Genomic DNA, 15,656 nt, shown 5'->3' with positions numbered 1-15,656 from the left:
CTTGATGATCTTTTTATGTAATTTTTTATTTTTATGTATCTCTTTTTTTATTGTGTATATTTTGTTTTTTAATTGTTGATAGTGTAGGAAATGTCTATATTGTGTAAACAAACTTTTCATTACAAAATACAGTAAGATTTGTAGCTCTCTATAGAATGTACTACAGTGTATTCTACAGGAACTAGTCATAGAAATGCAGCAGGAAAGTTTTCAGTGTGTGTAAACGGTAAAATGGTTGCCAATCAATGAAACAATATATGTTATGGATCTTAAACAAAACATCGGCATTTAGTTGAACAGGAACATGTAGAGAGATTTTGAAGTGTTTTAATCATTGGGTTTGATTGAAACCTTGGATTTTCTACTCCTTGTGACATCAAAGTGATATCACTCTCATCTCATACATCCAAAGACGCACTGCATGAGGAGACTGTGACAGTAGGAATATATCTAAGGGAATAAGACACAAATAGGGGTATTTGCCTGAGATGGTTTACATTTCGCTCATAAAGTTAAGAGGGTACTTTTAGGGTGCGGCTCCTCTTTGTATTGCTATTGGTTGCCATTTGACTGATAATAATGACTGATGAAGATCTAAATTGCACTGCTGGGTAACACCTGATGTTTACATCCTTTGAAGTGTTGATGATAGAAGTTCAAGTTAAGTCAGATTTATATCTTTGTTAGTTATTGTTTATGGGATTGTGCTGTATTGAAGACTTTTTAGTAAATGCATGTTGTCTATTTTTCCTCAAGTTTTCAAAAAGACATGTTGGTTAGTGAGAGATATGAGTGACAAGATTCAAGATTCTTTATTGTTACATCTCATTACACATGAGAGTGAAGATCTTAGGTTTTGGCTCCTTGACAATACTCCTTGTCAATCTCCCTTCTCACATTTTTTTTCACCGTGTTACCTATTTTCACACAATTGAGGAACATAAAGACACTGACATAGCCTTCACTTATAATTCAAGCAAGTTCTCTCACTACAGTATATTGGCAGTGAACTCAGGAGCAAGATTTTCTTTTTTTTATCATTTGACTGACTTTAGGGGCCCAACCCACAGTTTGGGTACTACTGTTCTAGACAACAGAGCACTTCTAACTTTGTGTTTGGTCCTTTACACATTGCATGTATTCTCACCCTAGGGCCAGGTCAAACTGTTTCTGGTCTTATCCTGCCATAATTACTAATATCCCTTACTCTAATCAGACTAGAGTCTAACTCAGTTTGCATCCTACAGTATAGCCTTTATGCTGTCTCTCCTTTTTTCTTTCCAGCCCCCCTATCTCATCACCTCAGGTCTTTGCTCTCTTCCTTCCAGTCACGGCATGTCTATATACTGTAAACCACTGTGGTTTACAATTCTACCCCCACCACCAGCAGGAGACTGTGTATCCATTCTGTGCCTATCGTTTACAGTCACAGTTAAAGTGGCAGAGTCGCTGTAGATTACTAATTTTCATGCTTCATGATTTGTGGTAAGAGGCTTCACCACTAATGGGAACAAATCTTCACTGACTTCATACCTGTCAGATACACCCACTGTAAAATGGATGAGTTGACTGTTGAGTATTTTATGCTTGGCAGCTGTGTTAGCAGAAAATCTACATGCCTATATGATGAGTAATTGACTGCAAGATTCTGAGTAAATCAGGATTGTTCTTGTTCCTCTCTCTCTCTCTCTCTCTCTCTCTCTCTCTCTCTCTCTCTCTCTCTCTCTCTCTCTCTCTCTCTCTCTGTGTGTGTGTGTGTGTGTGTGTGTGTGTGTGTGTATGTGTGTGTAAACCAGTCACATAGAGTCTCCCCAGGAAGCAGTTATATAGATCAGTTTTACAGATGGCAGTGCTTCTGGTTGCTATTAAGTGTCCACCATCTGCCGACCAGATGAATGTGTGTCTACTCATGTTTGATGTGTACTCCAGCGTCATATAATTTGTATTTACCAATCATTCCCCATCCTCATAACCTGAAGATCAGTTAAGTACGTGCTTGTGATATCACTGATCAAGTGTGAAAGCAGTCAGCCAGAGGGTCCAGTAGTAATAATAAAGATCTTAATGCAGAAATAGTCAGAGAGTGAGCCCCTGGCTAACTTATGGAACTGTCAACAACATGATCAACCCTGATCAAAACATTCCTCTAGTGTAAAATTAATGTTGTTAAAAAGGCAGGTTTTAAAGATCACCTCCAACCAGACGCCCATAAAACTAGTCTATTATAAGTCAAACTCTTACACTACAAACTTTACTTAAGTGAAAGGACAGAAGAATCATCACCAAAATGTACTTAAAGTATCAAAAGTACAAATAGTCATTACTGCATGCAGAATGACCCCATTTGGAATGTTTATGTTGTATATTATATCCTCACATTATTATTATTGATTATTGACACATTAATATATAGCCAGCCTTGAAATGTGGCAGTTTGTAAGTAAGTAGGTAAAGTTTATTTATATAGCACCTTTCTAGATCAGATGTCATAAGTGCTTCATAATAAAAGATAAGGGAAAGACAAAGCAAATAGAGACACAATATAAATATAGATAGAAATAGAAATAGATAAAAAGAACACTACTCAAAGCAAGTCTAAAAAGGTTGGTCTTGAGCTGCATTTCAACGGTATCCATAGTTACCACTGATCTTAAGTCCAATGTCCAAAGTTTAGTAGCCATGACTTAAAAGGCACAGCCTCCTTTAGTTTAGAGTCTGGAGTGAGGAACACCAAACCCTGATCAGAGGACCTTAGAGACAAAGTGGTGATATAAGGCTGCAGTAGGGTTCTAATGTAGGCAGGTGCCTGACCATGCAGAGCTCTACAAGTGATCATAAGAGTTAAATTGTGAATGTGACAAGAAGTGTAAAGAAATCAGGATTGGAGTTATATGAGACCTCTTTGGAGACCTGGTCAAGAGCAGCTGCATTCTGGAACTCTTGTAAATGATCCAGACATGTTTTGCGAAGACAAGTAAACAGGGGAATTAAAATAGTCTAGACAGGATGAAATAAAAGCATGAATAATCATCTCCATCTCGACCTGAGAGACAATAGGCCTGAATTTAGCTATATTCCTCACCTGGAAAAAAATTGAACAAATCAAACATATCACATGCTGGCTCAGAGACAGTGCCTGGTCTAAACTGACAGCAAGATTTCTGACTGAAGATTCCCTGCATCTTAGAGAGAAGACTGACAGGGGTTATAAATAAAGACCTCTGCTATATCAGCATTAAGCTGTAGCATCATCATCCATCCGATTGGAATTGCATTTAGACAGTTCTGAAAAGTAGACAATTTTGTCATATTTTGACAGTTTAAAGAGATTTATAATTGTATGTCATGTGCATAGCAGTGATAACATATACCTTTAAAAGCCCTCTTTATGTGTCCAAGCAGAAACATACATAACACAAAGCTAACCTTAAACTACTTCATAAACTGTTAGGTAGTTTAATCTACTGTATGTGGGCCTACTGCATCTGTCTCTGTATGTAAAATCTTAATCTGCCATGTTAAAAGATAAACATAATAAAGGTATAAAGTAGCTACATATGAAAATCCTCAATTAAGTACAAGTAACTCAGAGAATTGTACTTACTAATTGTTGATACTTGAGTAAATGTATTTGACAGTTTCAGTAATTGACAATTGAATAAGTGTTCGTAATTACTTTTCATCACTGCAGAGAGCAGCGTTATGAGACACAAAATTGTGAATCGTTACTAAGGAACAAATAAGAAACAATCAGGAACAACCTGATAATTTATAATTGATTGATGAATCATTGATTAGTAGTTCCTGAATAACTCAGAATCAATGACTATATAGTCGACATTATGACTAGTTATTAGAGAACATACTGGAAGATATTGCATTAATTAATATTATGTAATTACCAATTCATAATTATCTGTGAATTGAAATACTGGTTATTTTTTAGGAGTTGTTCCTGATTAACATGTTATAGTAGAATAAACCTTTTTTTTGCGAGTACAGTTCAAACCAGAGGTAGATTACAGTATGACTGACTGACTTGTTCTGTGTCTGCAGCTCTGCTCTCCTGTTCAGAAGGCTTTACAGAGCTGGGCTACTATAATGGCTCAGTTTCCCACACGGATTCAGGCTCCCCCTGCCTGAAGTGGACTGACTTCCCAGACTACATGCGGCAGTACCCAGGCCGAGGCCTGGGAGACCACAGCTTCTGCCGAAATCCAGACAGAGAGGCCAACCCCTGGTGCTTCTTCAGGCAGAGCTCTGGTGCCATTGGCTGGGCCTCCTGCGATTGCCACCAGGGTGAGCTGAGGGACGGCCTTAGGCATTGACTAACCCTCATTCCTCCCAGCTTGTGCAGTGTGGCCCCAGATTTGCTGTGTTTTAATTTAATTTAACACTAATTTAAGAATATGCAACATAAAGCACAAACCTGAAATGATCAAGATCTTTCCACTTGATTTTTACACAGGGGCCCCCTTCAAGATTGGGCCTCATGGTCAGGTAACAAAGCTGAACACACCTTAAGACCCCTTATCATGTTGGTAGATATTGTGCTTCAATGGTGCATACTCCCATATTCTTAAATATATTTTCAGTTGAATTCACATAAACAATTGATACACAGTAAGTATTTCTGGGGATTTTCAAGTTTTCGGGGCGCCTTGTGTTCTAGGGTCCTTGGGCAGTTGCTCACTTTTCCAGGTTATTGATCCAGCAGCCATGTATTCAGTGGGATGTGTTGACTCATTAAACAGGAACTCCATAAAAATGTATTTATTTGTTTATTTTGTGCTGTTATTATAGTGCCATGGATTCTTGTTGGCATATTATGTTGAAACACACAATAACTGCATTGTGTGTGAAAAACATTTTAGGATCATTGCAGGTGGTCAGACCTGTTTCAATGACAGCGGTGTGGCCAGTTACCCATAATGAGACAGAATCTGTTGTCTGTGACAGGGGGCGTGGCCTATGGTTCAGGAGTGGCCAAATGACCCTTACAGGGGCCAATGCTCTGTAATCATGGATGAATGACAATGTCAATTATGACTCTTTCTGTTATGAACTTTTGATCCATGGAGGTTTTATGTTTGTAAAACTTTCCTCAAGCCAAGAAAAGCGATTTAAAAATCCGTGACATCATCACAATGTAAAGTCTATGGGCCAAGCGGGAGCTCGTGGGCGGGGCTGGGGGGGGGGGGGACACTACTGCGCATATTCAATGGGCTGGACAATGCGGAAGCAAACCTGGAAGCTGGAAACTTTTTTTTGGTGTATGCACCATACTCTACTTCTGACTGGCTAGTACTCGTTGCCTTCAGTGGTTAGGTTGGTTAGGTTTAGGCATGAGGAGTGAGATGGTTAGGGTTAGGGTAAGATGTCAGGGTCAGAGCCAATCAGAGGCAGAGTAGGGGCAGGTCTTCTCAGAATGTGGGTAGGAAAAAAATAACTCAGCCATGGTGCTGCCTGCCACAGAATGTTGGATTGGTACAGCCTCCACTGGTTGGGAAGGGCCTGTGGAGCTCCTAATGCAAGGTGAAATGACAAATGACAACCTGTGACAGTGACATGAAAAACACTTTGCATACATACAGTAATCTTCATTGACACCCACTGTTGCAACTTACAGTTTTAAAATCTAAGAGCTTTAACCTCCAGTGTCCCCCTGGCATGGCTACATTGTGTTCTATCTCTGTCATAGCTCTCTGGAGACAACATGCCACCATTTTAGCCATTATGTCATTGACAAATGCACTGATTATTGAAGGTACCAAACTGAAAAAGGATCTTTATTTTTATTTATTGTAAGAGGTTTACCCATGGGAATTCTTACTTTATCATTTGCAGGTGCAGCCAGATTGGTCGGGGGGCCATCAGGCAACAGCGGGCTTCTGGAGGTGTACCTGAATGGCCAGTGGGGGGCAGTATGTGACACACACTGGACCGACCGTGATGCCAGCGTCATATGCAGACAGCTGGGACTGGGGTGAGAGCAGTCTCACAGACCTAGACATGTTTCTAATTAAAGTACACATTTGGAGATGACTGTGAAACTGTGGTTGTCAACAGCAGTGAAATTCAATCAAAGCAATCCATATTACTTCCAATTTTTGCAGATTGTAGTTTGACTTACTGCTTCTTCTCTGTGGTCTTCATGGGAATTGTTTTGAAATTCAAACCTGGTTTGCAGTTTCATTGTTCCCCTCCACATTAAAACAAAAACTAGCATGGACCTGGTATACAGATATACAGCAGACCCTGCAAAACCAGTGACTAGCTGTATCAAGGTCACTAATTGCTTGCTTGTTACTGTATCTGTTATACGTTATTTCTACATTTAGCATGTTTAGGAATTGACCAAATGAGACATCATTCGCAAAAGTTCCTTCTTTTCTTTAATTGGGTAACAATGAAATGAAATTTATTTAGCTTATTTTGTGCATTTGTCCTTTGGGTTTTTTCTGTAGCAGCATTTTTGTAGTCATGTTTTTCTGTTGATAAGTCAATTTATTTTTTGAGTTAGCTGTAAATACTACCATAAAACTATCAACCATGAGGTTGCAGTTTGCATTAAAGCTGTCAAGTAAAGCATTCTGAAATGTTACAGACAACAGCGTAAGTCAGAGTCTGAAAATACTACTAAGTAGTAAATACTACTAAGTCTGACTGTGTAGCTTCAATCAGAACTGTAATTTAATTACTTTAAAGTTGAAGTTCTCTTGTGGGATGTCCTCATGTGGGATTTCCATTGTCCTTGCATGATGTTGTGTGGCTAGGAGCCTGCATGTGTGTTTAAAGAGAATGGCCCTTATCATCTCATCAATGTATCTGTACTGTCCATACAGTGAGATTGGTACAGCCCTGCAGCATTCCTACTTCGGTCCAGGTTCCGTTTTCCACTATGAGCGTCTGGGTTGCCGTGGTAATGAGAATTCCCTGCTGGAGTGCCAGAACAGGAAATTTGTAACTGGTGACTGTCACCGTGGCAACGAAGCAGGGCTAGTTTGTGCTGAGCCTGAAGGTGAGACCGGGGTGTCAGGTTGTCACGTGTATGTATTGTGGAAAAATGACATCTGTATATAATTCTAGATACATTAAAACATAAAATGCAATAAATTATATATTATTGGTTCTTGTTCTCATTAACATTGGTTGTGTCTTTCAGAATAGTTTCAAGCCTCTTGTTGTCACACACAATGACATTCCCTCACCACATAGCAACATAATCCAACCAAAAATAATGAGTCACTGCTCATAATGAATGGGTTATATTGGTTACCACTGCTGTCTCCCAGTGGCTAATCCTGACTGCATCCACTAAGCAGCAACACAAACAAGTCATCTGTATTGACACCGCTTCACTTTGTCACACTTCGGTCACACATTCAAAAGCTTCTGATGAAGCCCAGTACAAATTCCCAAAGTACATGCAGAAATAAACAGATGCAAGACAGCAAAATTATGCTTCATCTCAAAGTGACAAACATGACAGAGCTGGAACATAGGCCTCTATGGAGTCTGTGAAGATTGTGGTAATAGATATAGTGAGACTGTCCCTGTTCCGACGTACAGCTGAGATGTACACAGGTCTGCCCACAGGTGGCAGTTAAAAGCACCTGCCCACCAGCACAGAGACCTGGGTTCAGTCCCTGGAAAAATAAAGAACCACTGCAGCAGTGGTTCTGTCTTTTGAACACAACTGGCAATGTTCACAAGGGGAGCTGGTAAATGTTATATAACACTGATCTGTCTGTTGGTATTTGAAGACCTGGGATAAGAATGAGTTGGGTCCTCATAGTCTTAATTCTGCCTTGGCAACACTTTCAATAAAGATAACTTTTGAACATCTATATTTAGAAAATCAGAACTTAGCTAAATTGAGTTTAATTATCTGATCAAACAGAATCCAGTCCAGGAAAATTTCGTCTGTCTTTCCCACTTTCACTGGGACGTCTGGTCACCTTGCCAATAGGAATAAGAAAGCAATAGAGCACTGAGCTGCTTTGCCTTTAGGCTTAATGCTACCTACTAACCTAACTACATCAGCATCAATGGATTTTTTACAGTGATGTGGGCTCTCCAGGTATTTCAGTGTATTTGAATGGATCTACTGAAATCTCTCAAAAAACAACACAAACAATAATTTGTGTATTGTTGGCTCTTTCGTTGTGTTACCTTTTGTTTGCTAGGCACTGGAATCCCTGTAAGGCTGGTGGGAGGCCTTGAGAACTTTGAAGGCCGTGTCGAGGTGTACCATGATGGCAGGTGGGGAACCATTTGTGATGACCAGTGGGATGACACCAATGCTGAGGTGGTGTGCCGACAGTTGGGCCTGGGGTAAGAAATAACTGCTGCTACACAAAGACTGTCAGGAAAAACCTGTGTAAAATAAGTTTACAAATAAAACATCCAAAAAGGTAACACAAGTGAAACTATTAAAATTAAAATGTTAAACTTAATATATGCCATGATTGCCATTTTGTGGCTGTCATAAAAGCAAATAAGATCATGTGTTAATTTATGGCTGGAAACAACAGGGTTGATTTATTTATGAGTTTCACTGATTTTGTTAATTATCAATTAATACATATGTGGTCACAGGCTTGGTTGGAGGAGTTACATATTTATAATGTATCTAACATTATTAAGATGCATTTCCTCCAACCAGTGTTACTAAAATATGGTGATTTTTCTGCTTGATGCATGGCAGTATATGTTTGTGCATGAGTCACAGAACTTTATAATTCTTATAACTCTAACCCTAACCCAACTTACAATACAAGTAGAGTCATTTTTGCACTATATGTGACTTAACCAAGCAATAACACAATTCTGTGCCACAGAGTGTGCGTCTCTTGCTGTCTGTAAACTATTCATCCCCAAATTGTGACACATTTATGTTGAGACACACGTAAGTGTTATGCTTTTACATTGAATGATGTGTGATTTTCCCACTGGGTGCCTGGTTTCATGATGATTTCATAAAACTTTCCTCACAATGCAGACTCAATACAAACATCAAGTGCACCAACATACAATATACTGTTGTAAATTGGCTTTGTGTTCTCTATAAAAGATGGTGTTTCTTTGTCCTGACTATCAGGGGTGTGGCCAAGGCGTGGACATGGGCCCACTTTGGCCAGGGTTCTGGTCCCATCTTTCTGGATGGGGTTCAGTGTACAGGCAATGAGCTCTCTCTGGAGGAGTGTCCTCACAACAACTGGGAGCAACACAACTGTGACCACGTGGAAGACGCAGGGGTCTCCTGCAACCCATACACAGGTCAGAGCCAGGGAAGGAAACACATTAACTCACACACACGCATACATATACCATGGGAAGCAACTGGCCTTTAGTAAAACTAACACAACAAGCCAAACAAAAAAAGGATATAAATCAGAAAAATTACTCATGTGGTTATATGGGCAGAAATCCTCTTCTATCAATCATCACTGTCAACTGTAGAAGTGCTGAGTGAAAGGCAATTGTATTTACTGTAGACTCTTGAAAAATGACATTTAAGGGCACTTAAGGGTTCAATATGCTTGAAACAAACTAGTTAGTAGAAATGCTTGTTGTTATACGCTTGGGTCACACTGGATGCGTGAGCAGCGCGTGTGCGTCATGGAACCTCTTGCTTTTCATTTCGGCGCCCATGTTAACAGGTTAGAGCAGCCACACAGCCCACATGAGACGCGTGTCTCACGTGTGGCTGCTGCATAGCGTCATCTAGAGATTCGAGGTCTCGCCTATTTTCTCTGCGTGACGCATGTGGTTCTCAGCAGAAATAGACAGGGAAAATGAGAAAGATAGGGCTGCCAGTGGCAGAAGCGATGCAACAGACACGCTGTCTGTGTGGTCGCTGCAAGTGTGCCAGACGCAGCAGTTCAGCGACACACATGCACACGCACTGCTCACTCATCCAGTGTGTCCCAGGCGATAGCCTCCTCCTGGCTGCATCCGCCTGCCTCCCTAATTTTTTTCAGAAAGTTACAAAAATTGTTTGATGCAGCCAACACATTTTTTGAGGCACATTTTCTTTAAACTGTTATTTATTCAGGGTTCACTGAGACAAAGCCTCTCTTTTGCAAAAATGCTCTTATCACAATCACAGTTACACAAATTCACACCTGGAGGCTGCCCAGTCTGAACTGCTGGCCACTGAGCAGCTCCACTGGAGCAGTTGGGGTTAAGGGCCTTGCTCAAGATATTCTGATTCAGAATATCCAAAGTGCATGTTTGCTGCCTTGAACTACATTTCTCTGTAAACTGTAGATTGTTTGAACAGTATTGGAGAGTCTGTATTACAGTATTGTCAAAATCATGAAACATTTCCAGTAGTGAGCAGTTTTTTCCATTAAGTGACAGTGTGACATAACACCACATTCGTATATTTTGTTTTCTCTCGAAGGGATTAAACAAATCAGAAATGATTGCGCTACATCCCATATTGTGTTCTCCACTAGGCTGCGTCCTCTAATTCAGGAGAGAATCAAGCAGTGGGCTGGTTTGAAGGTACGGAGCAGACACAGAGCAGGACCAACAGGTGCAGATGTGTCCTTTGGGGCAGCTGACTTGTCCAGAGGTACACACCTGGTACAAGAGCTAGTCAATGGGGCGGGAGCTGGTCTGGTGCCGGTCTGGTGCCGGTCTTCTGTACTCTTTGCTCCACTCTGTCAACTTCATTTAAATGTCTTTATGTTTAAACATGAAAGGTAATCAGTATTAGTGCCATGTGTTCCATTGTTGTTTGTTCCACAACTGCACTCGCCCACCAAACATGTACACCAAGTGCATAAAAATGAAGGCATTTGTCCTGGTGTTGACTTTTTAATGGTGTATATCCAAAACTATCCGGTATGTAAAACACAGTGCAAACACATTGCAAAACCTACAACCAAAGCTTCAGGTTATGGGTTGTTAAAAGGTCCAGTGTGTAGAATTTAGTGGTATCAAACAGTGAGGTTGCAGATTTCAACCAACTGAATACCCTTCCTCCTCCCCCTCCCTTCCAAGCACGTAGGAGAACCTATGGTGGCCACAAAACTCTAGAGCCAGTGTTTGGTTTGTCTGTTTAGGCTACTGTAGAAACATGGCGGTGCAACATGGTGGCCTCCGTAGAAGGGGACCAGTTCCCTCTGTAGATATAAAGGTTCATTCTAAGGTAATGAAAACATAACAATTCTTATTTTCATGGGATTATACACTAATTAAAACATACTTATGAATATTATATTCCATTTCTGCCAAGTCCGTTCTGCTAGGTCCACTCAATTCTACACACTGGACCTTTAAGTTCCCTAATGTAAAAGGACTTGTAAGTGGCTGATAAGTGGTGGATAGTTGTTCTATTTTGACATAGATGGCCTCCTTCACTCCTCTTTCAAAACACCTGTCTTCTCTGTGCAATATATGTACACTGCTGTCCTCAAAGGACAGTCCTTTGTCCCTTGTTCTTAAATAGTAGGTAGTAGACACCCACCAGCCTGACAGTGTCTTCAAGACTCTACAGCTAGTTCAGCTGTCCTTGACATAGAACCTCTAGATATCCTATGACTGAGATCTTCCCAGACATACAGTGGGGTCCAAAAGCCTGAGACCACTAGTCAAGATACTTCTATTTTGCATTTGTTTTGAATGTAATACTATTTTTTCATTACAAATGATAATATTAGCTTGACAATTTGAGTGAAAAGTTGAATCTTTGAAAAATGTACATGAAATTCAAGGAATTGGCATGTCCCCCTTTTGCTTTAATGATAGCATGCACTTGAGCTGGCATGGGCTCCACAAGTTTGTGCAAAACCTGATGACCCATGTTGTTGTTCTTGTGATGCCACAGAATACTTGGCTTTCTCAGTCTTCAAGTGCCCCCACAAAAGTTCAATGGGGTTGAGGTCAGGTGAATATGAATGTGAAAGAAAGTCTATGACAGTCAAGACTCCTTGGTCTTCTTTGGTCTTCAAGTAGTTCTTGCAAAGCTTTGACGTGTGTTTGCGGTCATTATCCTGCTGTATGAATCCTTCTCCACACAGATGCAAACCATAGGGTACAGCATGTCTCTGAAGAATGGAGTGGTACTTCTCCTTGGTCAGGCTGCAGTCAATTTGCTGCATTGCTTGGTGTCCAACTCCAGAGTAGGCAAAGCACCCGCAGACTTGAATATTCCCAACACCATGTTTCACTGTAGGTATGATTCACTGCGGATTCATTCTCTCTCCTTTTTGTCTCCTTACATACACCCCTCTGTTACTGCCATACATCTCAAACTTGGATTCATCAGTAACTAGAACTTTTTTCCAGTCATCCTCTGTGAAATTCTGGTCATTCTTAGCCCACCCTGAGCCTTTGGTCTTGTTTCATCTCCTGAGAAGTGGTTTAGAAACTGCTACTTGTCCTCTGAGACCACTACAAGACAGCCTTCTTTTGACAGTACTTTTGCTGTTTGGAGTCTTGCATTCTGTATTTAGCAAATTCTGTATATGTGATGCAGTTGCTGTTCTATCTCTCAGGGACTAAGCTTGATGTATTGATATTCTAATCATGTGGTCACTTTTGGTCTACACTGATCTGGCTATGGAACTTTTAGTCTAGCCATGATTTGATGCTGAGAAAGCCCCTCTTTGCTTAGAATAACAATTTGACTTCTGACACTTTCACTTAGTTCTGATGCCATGTTTCCCACTATCACAATGCTACTTAGTAAGCAATGATCTGCTGGAAATTTGAGGCACAGCCATATTTATAACAGATGAACACTGGCTGCAAGTTGAGTTACTTGAACAAGCCTCTGATGAGTAGATCAAATCCACCTAAGTGTCATCTGAACGCATGCTTCAATGGAAGAGATACAACTCAAGGAAAGCTGACCTTTTGTTCAAAGGAGTTAAGTTGGTCAATGTCACAAATTTGTTTAAATTTGATTGCTGACCTAGAAATAGTGCAGAATCTTAAATATTTCTTCTTCATTTTACATGTCATAACTTCTTGTGTTTTTAAATGTTTCTGAATCCTCAAAATTTCTGATTATTTCCAGGTTTATGTGAAAATATTAGAGATGCAATGTGGATCCCATTGTATATGACCATAAACACAGACATTGAAACAGAAGAGATTTGTCATGCACTCCCCTGAGTATGTGGTTTATTATCACTGTTTCCTTGTGTGTGGCTACAGATGGTGCAGTTCGTCTGGTGGGGGCAGACGGTCCGTGGGAGGGCCGTGTGGAGATTTACCACCAGGGAGAATGGGGCACTGTGTGTGATGACAACTGGACCGAGCTCAACGCCCAGGTAGTGTGTAGACAACTGGGATTCAGGTCAGTGCATCACTATATCTGAGTCACTACAGAACACCTCTGTGCTTTAGGCGCTTACCCTTTGATGTTATACGAATCTGAAATACAACCATGTGCCATCATGTTTGAAGATGTTCAATCTTGTTCAGTTTTGTTTATTGAGCCATTATTGGCTGAATGGCCATTCTCGAAGGTGAAGTGAAAAGCGTTTTGGTACACACAAAATGTGACGCAAAAAAGAGCTGAAAGGATTATGGACATTCAAAACCATACACATTCATGCTCTGGAGAGCATGAATGTGTTCAACAGATGTCATGCCAATCAGCCTATAATATTAAGCATTATCTTGTGTTCAAGTGGAAATTTTGATAAGGCAGTATTAAATGAAGGGCCTCAGGATTACCACAGTCAATAGGGTAAATCTTCTAGGGACCATGCATATGCATGCACAGGAAATTCCATAGCAAATTGACAGGCCTGAATCATCAAGTTAGAGACCCCTGGGCACAAATGTTTGATGGGCCCTTAGCCAACTTGATTTGGTATGATAATCATAATACTGTGTTTAATGTAGGTTACCTTAAACACACACACACACCTGTTGCTGTCTCTTTCCTGTCTGACTGTCTTTCCTTTGTTCTCCTGCTCTGCTCTCTAGGGCCTGTCTCTGTCTGTCGATCTCTTCCTCTCCATCTCTCCTCTCTCTGGTTGCTGTTTTGATCTTTTTGTCCTCCTCTGCTCTCCAGGGGCTGTCTCTGTGTCTTCTCTGTCTGTCTGTTTGACAATCTCCTCCACTTTCCTCTACTCTCTTCCATTCTATCTAGTGATAAAAAAAGGATGCAAATGGCATAGATCAACCAAAATCTAACCCAATCTCCCATTTTGTTTTTTTTCTTTCTTTAATAAATCAGACATAGCATACAGGATGTGTATGGAATAGTTCTAATTCATTATGGAGAGCACCGTACTTTATTTTAAATTTTTAAATGGAAAATAAAGCAGCCAGAGCTTTTTTTATAATGATAACACTATATTTCATGTAGGTTGTTCTCTCACACACAGAAACACCTGTTGCTGTCTTTCCTGTCTGACTGTCTCTCTCCTGTTCTCCTCCTCTGCTCTTCAGGGTCTGTCTGTCTGTCTGTCTGTCTGTCTGTCTGTCAGTCTGTCTGTCTGATGATCTCCTCCTCTCCTCTCTCCAGTTGCTCTTCGCCACGGAAAGGCAGCCCTCTTTATCTTAAAAACTGAATGACAGTTACAACCTATTTTAGCACCTCTCGCCAGTACCGCTTCTCTCCATCCAGCTGTTGCACTAGCTTAGCTTTCACAATCCCGCTTCCAGTGCCAGATGAGCACTGAAGCAATGCTAACATGCAAGTAGGGTGTTCAGAGCTTTTCTCATGATCACACACACATTCGTTGTGCTTTCAGTCAGAAAAGCCAATAACAAATTGATTTTTCTTTGTTGAACAAACATGCAGACAAAGCAAAAAAAAATTACCTGTGGAGGTTGAATATATAATCCAGTCTCATGAAACAGTAGATCATTAGGGTGGGTGCGTACTTTACCTCTCAAGCCCCTATCAAAGGTTGAGGCTGGATACTTGCTTCCTCGGTTGTGAAAAGCAACAGGCCCTCAATTGATAAGGACAGTGCGGGCCTCTTTGTTGATTTCCCCTCACAACGCTGGCTTGGATGCCTCGTAAATCCGCTGCGATTGTGAGCTGCTGCTGTTACAGCTAGCCTCAGCTTGTTGTGGGCTGCTGCAAGTGCTAAAGGCAGTCCTGGATTAGCTTGCATGTCATCTTACTGCTGAACATTTTCCTCAACGACGTTGTTAATGTTAACAACAACAATGTTTCGTTCCTGATTTCGTTTAATGAAAAATGCAGTAGATGGCACATTTTTTAACAGTGATGCCTCCCTCTCCTCTTTTTGTCCTTTTCTCATTTGCTGCACCCACTTCTGCTTGTTTCATTCATTTTTGAACTACTAACGGTCGGTTTGGGAGAGACAGCAGCATAGGGGAGAGCGGGATGAGGTGTAAATATTTGTTTCCACACCTGACCAATTATATCATTCTGTTTAGGTAAAAAAATATATGAGTTTGCTTTTGATTGGTTATATATAGTGTCATGACTTGAAATTTAGATTTAAGAAAAAAACATTTCTTGTAAAAAAAAAAAATTTGTGCTGCTTGGCCCCCCAAGTGCGTGTGGCCCCCTGGGCCCGATAATGTGGCTAAGGGTGGTGCAGACCAACCGTCAGACGTCACAATCATTAAATCTGAATGATGGTTACATTTCTGTACCCACAAATAAATCAGCTAGTCATGCATATGACCTGCAGAGGCACATG

The 15,656-nt window shown here is 40.7% G+C and overlaps 1 protein-coding gene across 1 annotated transcript in view; it reads left to right on the top strand.

Annotated features, from left to right (window-relative positions):
• The window catches only part of LOC122997590 (neurotrypsin-like), a 32,972-nt gene that overhangs the window by 5,100 nt on the left and 12,216 nt on the right, over positions 1–15,656 (top strand). The window contains exons 3-8 of the mRNA XM_044373842.1: positions 4,057–4,299; positions 5,848–5,986; positions 6,846–7,021; positions 8,190–8,337; positions 9,104–9,282; positions 13,177–13,318. Coding sequence (XP_044229777.1) covers positions 4,057–4,299; positions 5,848–5,986; positions 6,846–7,021; positions 8,190–8,337; positions 9,104–9,282; positions 13,177–13,318 — 1,027 coding nt within the window. The remainder of the gene's footprint in view (positions 1–4,056; positions 4,300–5,847; positions 5,987–6,845; positions 7,022–8,189; positions 8,338–9,103; positions 9,283–13,176; positions 13,319–15,656) is intronic.

The sequence above is a fragment of the Thunnus albacares genome, chromosome 14 (assembly GCF_914725855.1).
Source record: "Thunnus albacares chromosome 14, fThuAlb1.1, whole genome shotgun sequence".
Classification (NCBI taxonomy): domain Eukaryota; kingdom Metazoa; phylum Chordata; class Actinopteri; order Scombriformes; family Scombridae; genus Thunnus; species Thunnus albacares.
This window is presented reverse-complemented; position numbering and strand designations above follow the sequence as displayed.